Source organism: Topomyia yanbarensis, unplaced genomic scaffold, assembly GCF_030247195.1.
Source record: "Topomyia yanbarensis strain Yona2022 unplaced genomic scaffold, ASM3024719v1 HiC_scaffold_22, whole genome shotgun sequence".
Lineage (NCBI taxonomy): Eukaryota > Metazoa > Arthropoda > Insecta > Diptera > Culicidae > Topomyia > Topomyia yanbarensis.
The window spans coordinates 168,351-181,804 of record NW_026683404.1 but is presented as its reverse complement, the minus strand read 5'-3'; the positions used below and the strand labels follow the sequence as shown (position 1 = coordinate 181,804).

General features: G+C 37.1%; 1 protein-coding gene across 1 annotated transcript in view; it reads right to left on the bottom strand.

The window, feature by feature from the left end:
• Window positions 1-6,521, bottom strand: part of LOC131694989 (carbohydrate sulfotransferase 5-like) — a 113,907-nt gene extending 107,386 nt beyond the window's left edge. Inside the window, exon 1 of the mRNA XM_058983528.1 lies at window positions 5,660-6,521. Within this exon, the coding sequence (XP_058839511.1) occupies window positions 5,660-5,859 (200 nt within the window). The 5' untranslated portion in view covers window positions 5,860-6,521. The remainder of the gene's footprint in view (window positions 1-5,659) is intronic.
• Window positions 6,522-13,454: the final 6,933 nt, after the last annotated feature.

Here is a 13,454-nt window from a genome sequence, read left to right as displayed (position 1 = left end):
ACAAAAACTGTTTTACCGTTGCTTAATTTCCCAAATATAGAACAATAAATAATTATTATTGGTCATTGAAATACAGTCGTTACTCTGCATTCTTCAAATTTGTCCATTGCAATCATTATTTCATGCGAAGTCGTAGTATGCGACATCGACAATTTTTCTATTTCGTTCTTCAAATTTTACAACTGTAAAAATAGTTTCATTTATTATCTTGCATTTGGCAAGCAGGGTGGGCACTATTCGAGCTTCAGTTGAAAAAAAAATTTGATATGGTTGCGAGAATTACATTTTGTGCAATGTGTTCAACAGATGTCGCTAGTACATCGTGGGCGATGATTTTTTTAGATTTACTTTAATCTGTAACGTTTATTTGTATGTGCTGTGAAGTCTGTTACAATAGAAACCGAAAATTTGGGAAAGGAATTGTACTGTCAAGAATTTTTTTAGTTACATAGGCGTCAATATTCGTCACGCCGACAAACGCCGGCGCGCCGCCGCCGATGGGGTCCAACGGCGTGACGCCGCCAACGCCGCCGCCGCCGGCCAAAAATTTCGCTTACGCCGCCGCCGATTAAAAATGCATCGGCGCACACCTCTAATTGGAAGATGATAAAACGCGTTGGATTTACAGGGTTTGATGTTAGGAAGGGCAGTAACAAGATTTTTCGGGCTTATGGAAGTAACAAACCGTCGATAGTGCTTGGAGAAATAGATGCAGAGATCAAGCTTGGAAACAAAAGTTGTGATACAACATTGTTCATTATTCAAGATGGAAAGTGTTCACTACTATCTGGTAAAACATCTGAAGCTCTAGGCATCGTGAAGTTTCTACATGTAGTTTCTCAAACACCATTCCCTGCTACTAAAAGTAAAGGGTAGTAATTTAATTTTATCTATTTTACATAATGAATAATAGTTAATATTAGATATGTACGCATCGAATGAAATAAACAAATCATTCCCACCTGTAAGACAATCTATTCGGCGAATACCTATACCATTAGAAGAACTCACTCTACTCAAATTAAAGGAATTAGAAAGCCAGGATATAATTGAACGAGTGAATGAAGCGTCCGAGTGGGTTTCACCTATGTTAGTAAAACGGAAAACTGTGGATGAGGTTATAACTATTTTATAATTCTTTAAATAATTAATAATTTGAAATATTAAATTCAAGGTAAGAATAATAATCGATAAAATAAGGGAAAAAAAAGTAAAAATGTCGAGAGATCTAAAGAGAAAGGCTAAAAATTCAAATATTGATGTAGGTGATCAAGTAGTTATTAAAAATACGATCAAAAGAAACAAATTAACAACCAATTTCAATCCACAACCTCATATGGTATTGAAAAGAGCTGGAACAAGATTGACTGTCAAAAACATGGCAACAGGAGCTGAGATGGACAGGCATGTAAATCATGCAAAGAAACTAGTATCTGCAAATCCTTTTGAGAAGCCAGAGATGCAAGAAGATGACAGAGCTAAAACAGGACCAGTACGATTTCGTGAAACTAAAAGACAAATCAAAAAGCCTAGTTATTTGAAGGATTATTCAATATATAGATGTAATTAAAATAATAGAAGTTCAAAACACTAAGAAAACAAGGAAGAGATGAAGTGTATAGAAATATATCAAGTAGGCTAAGAAACCGATTGTGAATAAACTGATCATTCAGAGCCATTCTTTCAGTAGTAACTGACGTCTTTAGTCTGGGCTATTACATTCCGGATCTTCAAAGCCTCCTATCTCCGGTCATTAGTGTGTGCGGTGAACAAATTTGATTGCGTTTAATTTTTTAAATTACGCAACTGTTGGTGTATATATTGTCATACTTTTTCAGTGGCTTCTAATTAATTGCCTTTTTGGTCGGATTTCTTCGACTGTGCACTGCTAGGACCCATACAAAACTGACTCAGACATCACTTCGCTGAAAGTTTAATAACTTCTTTTATCAAAGCCGGATTGAATAGCAGTCTTCGACAAAGTTGTAGACAATTAAATTATTATTCTTATTACAGTGATAATACAATGTATACAGTGCCACCTAGCAGCGAAAATGCGAACTAGTGGGTTTTCTCCATGTAAATTGTCGAAAAATCCCATACAAACTTTAGGAGCGTTGGTCCGGTAGCTAGACTTGTCCGATTTGCTTTAAATTTAGTGCAAATACTCCTGGCGCAACAAGGAATCGTTTCAATGGTGGGCCGATTGGATTTTCAAAAAATCATTATTTTTCTGGGCAGTCTAATCCACAGGCTGAAGCAATTTAATATAATCGTTATCTTGTTTGAGATATGGCACCTTGCATGAAAAGCATTTTTTAGTTTGGTGGGAAGTTGAGAACCATAGCAAATGGAATTTCTTTTTGGTTTATTTTCATTAGGGCTATAGAAAACATTTTAAAATATGTTTAAACTAATGGTGAGATGGAAAAGTGATCTGTTTCGCTGTGAGCAGGTGACAACATGATTTGCACCAAGCCACCTGAATTCGCAGTTGCGGCACGGGACGATTACGAACATGAGTTAATGCAACATTCGCCAATGAGCAAGTGACCTCATGACAGTACAAACATTTAACGGTAGTTACCACATTTTTATAATTTATAACTTAGCGGGTATCGACGGTGTTCACAACTCACCATGGTTCATAACTCCCACCGTCCTCTACTATTAGTAATAATTTATAATGTTTCTGTTTGCGAGACTGTGTAACTCGTTTGTGCTGATCCAGGGAGGATGCTTCAAGATCATTTTCAGACTTTTGTTCTGAATCATTTGAAGCGATTTCTTTCAGGTAGCATGGCAACTTACCCCCAACTTGGCACTGCATATAGCATTGCCGCCCTAAATAAGGAATTGTCGTCTAGGTTAGGATACTGTATAGGTTGAAACAGCAGTACGAATGCCTGTACTGAACCGTGCAATGGATATCACTTTCATAATCACGGCCCACTGCAATTGGCAATAAGCAGTGTTTTAGTGGCCGACATTGCCTGTCTCGTATGCAATTGTAGTAAGTGATTCTGGCGGGGAGCCCTTCCGAGAACCTAGCTCTACAGCTCCAGTAGGAAAACTCAAAAAAAGTGCGCTTGATACTTCTGTTTTTTTTGTTTGTTGTCATCATAAGATAGTACAACTCGTTCAATCGAGAGATTGGCGCTTGTCACCAACGTGTTGCGGCGGTTTTGTCAGTCTCTGATTTTGTCTGCACCCGCTTTTTGTCAACTTCCGAGTTTGTCAGCTTTTGGACCCAATTTTGTCAGCCTCTTATAAAAACCGTTTGATGAGCTGTAGTAGACGAACCAAGCTAAATTCTAATAAATCCTACTTTAGCATTTTTTCTTAAAAAACCAAAAAAAATGTAAAAAAGAAAGAAAATATTTTTTTAATAACCTTAATAATATTAAGAAGAAATTAATACTAAATCATCAAAAAGTTTTGAGACTATGTCTAGAGAATAAAGAAGAATATTTTAACAGCTTCGATTTATTAAACAAAATCGGAAAAATATGTATCGATTTTGTTAATGTCCCCGTTTTTGTCAACCTAAAATTCTCCATAAAAACGGCTCTCCACCGAATCTCAGTAGCCAAGCACTAAGAGAAGATACTACAATCGTGAGCTACTTTGATCCAGTTCTAACCTCATTATTCAACCAGCTCCTGATTGGTCATTTTGCGAATCAAGAGTGTTCATAATATTTACAAAATGATTTTAACAGTGCTGCTGAATAGGGGAGAGTAGGGATACACCAACCACTGGGTTAGGTGAACCACTAAGGATATTACCTCATAGCCTGATGATTTTTACACCCACATTTTTTTTCTTGTTAGCTCTTTCGATAACCTAACCTCACACGCATTTGCGATAGCGTCAAACGGTTGATGACACTTTAAGCCGAATTTTAAGGTTCCGAAAAGCCGATTTGTAGTTATTTGAAAATCCAGTAACATAGGGTAGACGTGCCCTTATAATTCTCATGAGTCAGGATGTCACATTATTTCGCCGATAACTTGGCTTATAGTGATCGGATTGTGCTTATATAGACGTCAACAGCTTTGCTTCATTGCTAAGAAGCAGTACCATACAAAATCTGGCTTGGAAAATAAAAAAATGCTCGCGCTTAAGCGAAGCGAAAAGTCGAGTACAACGCTCCCTTATTCATCCTGCCATTTGAGATAGCAGACACTGCTCTAACTAATGTGCTCAAATGGGTGAGATGAATAGAGGTGCTAAGTGACCATCCACAAATGACGTAGCATTTTTGAGTGATTTTTAACACCCTTTTCCCCCATTGTAGCATTTCGTCACAAACCTAAATACCCCCTGGTAATTACGGAGCTTGACCCCGTAAAAAAATTTAAAAAAATAAAGAACGATGTTAGTTAGATGGAACGGGTATATAGTTTTGAGAGGTCATAGTGGTCATTCCTAGTCCCAACACTTTCATATGTTTGTATGGCAGGTATTTTCTAGTACTAGTACTTACGCTTAGAATTTGTAGGTTCAATTTTTTCGTCCTCAAAGTATGTAGGATATAATCATCTCTAAACTCAAAGTAATGTATCAGATGAATGAAAACAAATGGTGATGTCGGATCGCGATGAGTCAAGCGAAGCGGTTTCCAAACCTGCGAGTATTTTTTTGCAACAGACGCAAACTGGCAGAATTCACATGTACTCCTCGGATTGATTAAATCATTTGTTTGTGCACTAAATAGCCATGAAAATTGAACCATTGAGAAAAAAGCTTACCGCTGGTTCAGCAGTCCCGCGCTCTCCACTAATTAAAACCGTGATCCCTAGCTGTTTTAAAATCTCTTTAAATCAACTAGCACTTACTGGTTGATAACAAGAAACATCAGCCATCATGCTACTCATATTCAACGCATCAGAAATTAAAAAAAAAGATTAAAGGATTATTCTGATATTCGAGTGTCGCTTGAAGGATTGTTCATCATTTTGTTAACTTTAACCCTCAAAAAGGGAAGCTAAAATTGTAACTTCAAGAAGCATCGCTCCTAAGACCTTATGAAATCAAAAGCCTTTTTTGTCGTTTTATCAGTGATAAAATCGATCATTTGCATTTTAAATTACAAGTTCTTTGAAACTCGTGAACCGTAACTATCCGGGACTCTGAAACCCCTTGCCTTTTTGAGGTTTAACATTATGATTCCTGAGGTTGGAGCTTTATTTTATTATACTGCCTATAGTAGTAAGTCAGTCCCATGTAGATAGAGACAGCATAGTTGCAGCAGTCCCAGGTCCGTATTCATCATAAACCTGATTGGGCATTTTTCGTTGGACTCTATTACAAAAGACCAACTTGCTGAAAACAGCTTTCAAAAACCTTGAATTTAAATCAACATTCTAAACTACACCTTATAACTTTTGCAACATATCAACAGTCTTAGCAAAAAAGTTAGCCGGGCACATAATCAGCCCAAGTGGTTTAATCAAACCTAACAATTTGCAATGCAATTACCATTCTTGCGACAAAATACGGCATGTATAGCCATTCACTTTCAATCATGACCCAGTTTAGATTTTCGTCTAGTTTCACTGGACTTTCATTTCTGTACTCTCTCGTGGTATCGGGTTTTCCTAATTATTGCTCACGACATATACCTACTTCATTTCGGTGTTCATCTGCAACTTACCCATAAAATTTATGTGCATTCAGTAGCCACAGATTGGCGTTTCGTTCCCGCGGTTTGAAGTACTCGGTTGCATAGCTGTTCGAAGTGAACCGGTGGCTTGCGAACAGCAGCAAAATACACAGACCGCTGACGGCACACACTCCGATTAGGTTAATGCGGCGTGACATTTTTCCCCGTAGTCGTTCCACCACTTTCTCCATGTACTGCAGGAAAAGGAAAATCAAGTACACCTTTACTTCACCGCCTTACGTTTGTGAGGTTTATTGCTTTTCTTCCAATGCTATTATTAACATCAACACCTGCTAGGTACCAGCTGGGAAACATCGGTTTCCCATACTATTGCCACAACTATTACCGTGCCACTCTAAACGTAACACGCCCTTGATAACACAAATAAACACAATATTATATTCCAGCTACTATTGTAACACACGTAACTAAACATAATCACAATCAAATTAGGCAAAACTAGAAGCTGCCACCGGAGTGACGAAATCTCACACAATCACTCTCCACGGTGCCATTTGCATACATATCCTTTATATCGCAAGCATAGAAACAATCGCTCGAGTCTCTGTGGGATCTCAACGCGAAAACAATCTAAACTTAGACCGACGGAATTTCATCTCCTCGAGCCATCACCCATCACTACTCTTTTCCACTGTGATCCCATTCGGGAAGCCACGGTACCAGCACTAGAGAAAGGAAAATCAATGGCCACGAATGAAAACGACACCGAGTACATAAACGTTTCACAATGATGTTGAAAGCACGGCGGATGGAAGCAAATTGATCGCTGTTTTCAGTTCCGATGTTTTCATTTTTTGCGAAATTCGCGACTTTCTGCTTCGCAGTGCAGTGCAGACAGAGCAACAGTTTGACAGCGAGAACTGTCACTGTCATGTTTATCGTTCAATGGGCGGGGAAATAGAAGCCCGCCTCTCGTAATATTGAAAGCCCGAGTAAATGTCATTTTTAAATGGAACAGCGCTCATTTTATAAAATAAGGGGAAGGGGTCTAATTCAAACCGCTGGTAAATTCGGATCCCCGCAGCTGTTTCTCAGCTATTTATTTATTTATTTCTTTATTATGTCCATCGGACTTTAGGGTCTACATGGGCAGTCAGGATGGGAAAAGGCCCATTTGAGTTGGACACCTTTATAAAACCTTTATAAAATTCAGAATTTATTTTCTAATGTGTTTTGGCAGATGAAAATAAAACAAGAGGGTGAATGTTTTTACGTTTCTTTGAAAAATGAGTGAAGCCAACATAAGCGGCTGGATGTTGTTGGCTCGAATCAAAACTTGTCGAAAGTAAACAAAGTTCATTTCATATCGTCAACCTGGCGCCCAGGTGGTGAAATCAACTGGGTGCTGGAGCGTTGCCAAAAAAATTTTATTTCCAGATTAATTTTTACTAAACTTCCCAGTTTAACTCAACCGGAATGCTGGCTGGTTCTAATTCGTATTCCGGCTCCGGTGACACAACCGATTCAAGTTAGAATGTTTAAGGGGTACCATTTCGATGCGGCTTAGCCGCATAACCGAGGCCTAGGAACTGAAGCGGCCCAAAGCCGCTGAGGATCCGCCGGGCGAGGTGGCCACCGACCAGCCGTCGGAAGCAAGCGAACCTGTGATCCACTCGTTTGCCCGGCTTACTCAAACATAGGGGCTATGCCTAGGTTAAGTCCGACTGAGCGGTAGCGAAGTCGGACAGCACGCGCAAAAGCGATGTGGCGTAGCCACATTGGGTGGTGGACACAAAATAAAATTGGCAACGCTAGCAAAATGTAAACACAAATGAACACTCCGGATGAACCTATCGTCAATTGACATTTCGACGAGTTTTGATTCGAGCCAATAATATGGGCCCACATAAGCTGGCTTTCTGGCTCGGCTAGTTGTCAAATATGACAGCGAACGCGCTTTAAGCAACGTTCACATTGCTACGAGCCAATGTTGTTAACTCGACCTGAAACTTTCCGAATGCAAACAAACTTCATTTTGATGTGCTTAATTGGTTCTCAGGTTATAAAAGCGTTCAGATTTTGTGGAGAAGAAGCGATGCAAGAGAAAGCGTGAATTCTCATATATTGTTATTAATTACTTGTTTTGATTCCAACTTTTAAACAGTGTTATACAGTTCATGTGAACAGACCTTGAACATTTGAAACGTAGCTACTGGCATTTGGTGGCAGCTTCAGACAACAAACAGTTTTCACGGGGCTGAAATAAAAACATCATCATTGCACTCCCGTGCCCTCTGGCGGTCGACATCCAGCGTTAGATCACGAATTGTTGCAGTTATATTTGAAGAACGAAATAATGAAAAATGTCGCACGTACTTCAATTATCCATGGGAAAACAGAAACACACAGAAAAAAATGTTGTTACCTAATAATAATAATAATAAGAGTTTTTCACTCTTACCAAGAAAACAACCAATGCATACTATTAGTTTGAAAATAAAACTTTTATTTTGATGCTATTCTTCATTAGCTTACAAGGAAAACTTTTATTTTGATTATAATTCTTGATTAATTTAAAAGTTTCACTTTCAACCTAATATTGTTTGATTGTTTTTTGCTAAGAGTGGAACCCTCATACTTTTACCAATATGTTTTCTGTATGTGGTGACAAATTTAAAGAATGCAGAGCTACGATTACATTTTTTAAACCCAACACAACCATTTCTTGTTACGGGAAATTAAGCAACTCCAAAATTGTTTTTCTATTCGTGTGAACAAATCAATTCTTGTCGTTCATGGGTCGTATCATTATCGTCGCTCTTTTAGAATAACGGAGACATCAAGTACTCTTTATTTTATTTTACAGGCTGGCTTTTTTCTATTGCTTATAAGTACTTATAAGTAAGGCGATATCACCGACGAACCGACGTGCCACATGGAACAAAAAATGCGTCAGATATTGTCCTAATTGTTTAAATTCAAATACGTTGATAGGTAGTCATCGTCGATAACACAACAGTACGCAAAAACCAAGGTATATCGACGTTGTACCAGGTATGCTAGAACGAACAATCTTACTTTTATCATGTTGAAGATCGTTTTTCCAGCTTTTTATTATCCAATGTATGTACTATTTAACAAAACTATCCGGTACAAGCAAAAAAGTAACAGAATGCATGCATTTTCAATTAGTTCTTAATACTATTTTGATGCATATTACCACTACATACGCAGCTGAGGGAATTGCACACCTTCTGTAATATTAAACACTTATCGTGAAGCCTGCCCAGATTCAAACATGGCGGAGCGATCTGTCGTAGTTTGACAGTAGTGATCGCTTCATTTCAAAACAATCGTTATTTTGTATGGGACACTCTTCGAATGCCTCTGTCATGTCGGTTCGTCGGTGGCTATATAGCCTATTTTTAAAGAGTCAGTTGTGTTATTGAGGTCATTTAATCAAGCTCTCAGAGACACAACCCTTAAAATTTCCTTGCCAATATCAGAATGAGACACATTCGCATCAATGTTTTCATGTTTTGAACGTAGGTGAAAACTCATTATGTAAGCTATGGGAGAATTCAATTTTATAAAATTCCATGGCTCTACTTTCCCTTTCAATAAAAGCTTTCTTGAACAATTCCTGCGTTGGACACTTCGACAGGAATACATTTCACGTTTCCGGATCATTTTGTTTGTTTTGGTTTGCATAAGATGAAAATGGCGGTAACGTTTTCGGGCAAGACGGTACAGGTGGCCACCTTTTTCTATGTATAAGTACAGTTGTCATTTTCTTCGAAGAAACCGATAAAAGAAACGGATTTGAGGAAGAAAACATAAATAAATGAGGTTGTGGGCTTTTATGTGGCCAGAGGTTTTGTTCGGTTCGGTCATAATTATTTTTTATTGGTAGTTTAGAGATAAAAAAAATGTCTCTAAATTTTCAAATCCGAGATCCGCCGCGAAGCTCGGTCTTTTCTCTCTTCCTCGTGCGACAAAGAATCAGGATGCTCGTTTGGATCTTTATGTTTATTTCCATGGTCGTGGACGCCATGTTTAGTTCTACATGTATAAAACTAATAAATACACTCAAAAGTTACGAATGTTCCAATCTTTCCTTCCATCCATCTTGTTTTTGGGGTGCCTGCGGAAACGATGCGACGCATTTTAGCTATATGTCAAAATCGCTTTCATTAGCGCCACGCTTGGTGAGATGGCGCATTCTTAATAACTTAAACCACAGAGAACAGACATATAAGCTAGAACAAAGTTTCTCGAAAAATCTGTGTAAACATTGAAAAGCAAATACGTTGATAATCACCATCGCATACAGGTTTGCATGCGTGAGTCACCATTGTATCCAAGTTTGCAAACAAGTGCCGTATAGCGATGGCTGGCCGATCGCAGCGCCAGCCAGTGGCAAGTTGCTACTTGCTGTTGTCATTTCAAAGCGCCAGTTTTATTCCTTACTCAAGTTTAAAACTTTACTTGTATGTCAGTTCTCAGTGCTTAAATCGACCTTTTTTTCTGTGGGCGATGAAAATTCATTTCGTGTTACGTCTGTTTGTCTGCGCTATTACCTTGGACTCTGGACGAGTTCGAATGTTTATCTGTATCTCATTTGACTTGTGTTCACTGGGCCAATTGAAAGCAGTATCTTTTCATTTGACAGGACCAAACGAAACCGCAACTCATTTGAATGCGATGGCGAATGAAGAGTCATGAACTGAACATCAATAATTATTCAATAATGTGTTAAATGAATATGAATGTTGCCATAGCCGACTTTCGTTCATTCAATTTCGATTGAATTAACTGTAAGTTTACTGCACTGCTTGGACAGTTCTTTATGCAATTTTAGTGTACAGTGAGTATTCAATTCATATTTCACGGATTTTGTTCTCTAATTTCTATTTAGTTTTCAAGAATTATGAAAGAAAAACAACATTTATTTTGGGAATGTTGAATTGTCTATTTTTACAATGATTTTGTTCCGTTTGCTTGTTTTTTTTTTTAAGTTAAAATATTTCTGCTATACGTTCTGTGTTTAATACCTCTGTTTTGCATACTAACGTGAACTTTGTTCTGTTCAAAATTTTGTGACTTCGGTTCCGGTTATCCAACTTGTTGACGAAAGCCAAATAGTGTGTCCGTATTCCTATGTGAGTGACTTCTAATGGAGCGCGTGAGAAAGTTAGTCATTTGGGGTGTGATGATTTATATGGTTTTGAAGTAGGGTAAATATACTATATTATATATAAATTATCAAATAATGGAAATATTACCTAGAAAGCGTGTGCCTGTAGAGTGACTGCTATAGGCGTATTTGGAGATCTTTCGTATTTGAATATTGTGCAAATTGGAAAGTAGATGAATCAATTGAACGGCTTTGGAACGACAATATTGTCCAAATTAGGCACTTTACACTATTATTAATTGCTTCGAAACTATCAGATGGGACCTATGAACGATGAGAGAAAGGAACTGTTCGAATTTGATAGCACGTGATCTTTCTAGGGAATATCGACAGTTCGGAATGGAGTGAACAAGGACAAAGAAAGCTTATTTTTATTATAATGCTGAAACAATTGCTTTGTATCGATGCTAACCTTGCTCCGGCTGAAATCGCATGCATCTGTTTGTTACCGTCACAAGCTTGCGTGGAATGCCCTTCGTTTATACAATTAGTTTTTTTTTGATTTTTCAACAAACACTCAACGTTCGTAAATGTCATCGCTCTTCTTTATATTCCAGTGCGATGCTGTAATGATTTCATATATAACAATACTATCTACACCGTTGTTATGTCAAAACCTTATTATGTTTAAATATTGAACTGGTTTCCTGTTTTCAAATTGTCGCTTTACTATTCGTCCTTTGCTATACAGTTCGAATCAATAATGCGTGTGTTTTTCTACCAACCGTAAATATGATCGATTTCTAATGATTTCGGGTTGTATTTGCTTACAGTAGTATAAAGGTTCAAATCACATTTGAAACGAATTTTTTTCAGGACCCTGTAAAATCATGGTATTATAAAATAGGTTTTAGGTTATGTCCAAAATGTTCATTGAGTGTTTTTCGAAAGAAAAGATAATTTAATGCTTGTCTCACCGTTTCTTTTTGATACACGTACAAGATTTGTTTTTTTATACAGGAACGTTCAGACAGTAGATGAAAAAAGAATCGTAATCGTAATTCGGTTTTTATATAAGTAATTGATTCCGTTTAGTTTAATTAAATAACGTTTTTCCTTGGTTGTTGCTTACAATTTTCATTGCTATCACTAAAGAGGACTATCGTTTCAGGATAATTCTTTGGCAGTAGTTCTTTCTATTTATTGGTATGTTATTCTTCTTTTGTAGTTATATAAATCTTACTACAACCGTCTTCTGATCTATCTAAACTCTATATTTACATTCATACAGTTTGTATCCGTCAAAACAAACTCGCTATTCTTTGAATTTCGTCGACAAAATGAAGGACATCCTACGTGTTATAATGTACCATTATACTTCTAATTTACTAATCATTCATCACTTTCGTGTTAAAGCCTTCAATTTTCTATATTACTGGTAGTGACAAAGGGAAAATGTTCTAACCTCAAAACTGATAAAAACATTTTTCCTATAGAGGAAAATGATATTTATGAGTATTTGGATTTGCAAAGTTTACTAACTATAGCGATGGATTGTTAAACCACTGCAACAGTATCGTTCTAGGGTAGTTTTAATCAATTTACAGATTGTAAATTGAGTCATTGTGCGCTTGAAGGCAGCTCCCGCCAATATAAATTCAAAACTCTCTCATGTCTATTAGACATAATTTTAGTGCACTTGATTGCAAAATCTCATACACGGTGTCTTTTTCAACAACTTTATGCAAAAAAATTCAGCATCTCTGAAACTTCAGGATATGAAAGAATGGGCTTTCCCCTTTCATTAGAAACCAAAATCAAAATAATCCGTCGGGGGGTCTAGAGCAACTTTTTTTTTGAAGTTTTTTTTTCGTGAAAACATAGATTTTGCAATGGAACTAGTTCATATTTCTGCCCCTAGATGGTGCTTTAGACGTTCGAACAACACTAAAAGTGAGAATCTGATAGATTATTTAATTGTCTACAACTTTTTTACCAACTAAAAAACGATTTGAAATTATCCGGAAAAGTTGTTTAATATTTTAACGAATTCTAAGTCTAAATTAGTTTCACAGAAGTCCTAGTGGTTTGTCAATTCACAAGCACTTTTTTTTATTTTCCAAAGAGTTGTGTTTGGTTCAACAGTGAATACAGCGGAATTTGAGAGCTTGGAAAGTCTCATCTTTTAGCTGAAAATTATAATTCCCTGATACAGGGCACCATTAATATTTTTGGGAAGAGAAGTCTTAGATAAGTGTTGACCAAACTACTATGATATTATTATTCTTTTTCATGGTGGTGATTCCTCCCGTAGAAACAGCTTTTTTCAATGAGGTATGCCTTCTTTTTCAGTTTTTCGATTATTCTCAGGGATGACTGATAACTACTTTTACATGAATCTCCTACTCTGTTAGCATCTTCGTATAAAATTCACTTGTCCTGAGCTTCAACCTTTATATTTGCACAAACTCAATGAAACTTTTAACGCACCATTGCAATATTTCGCGGATTTCATTGCAACGCTTGGTTAAAAACGCTGATTATCCGTTTTCAAAATCAACTCAATGTGACAAACAGCGAACAAAAAACTTTGAGTTTTTGAATCAAGATGTTTTTTGGGATATATTCGAGGACTTCTATGAATATAAGGTTTTTGTTGTACTCAAATCATACTTTGTTTTCAAAAGT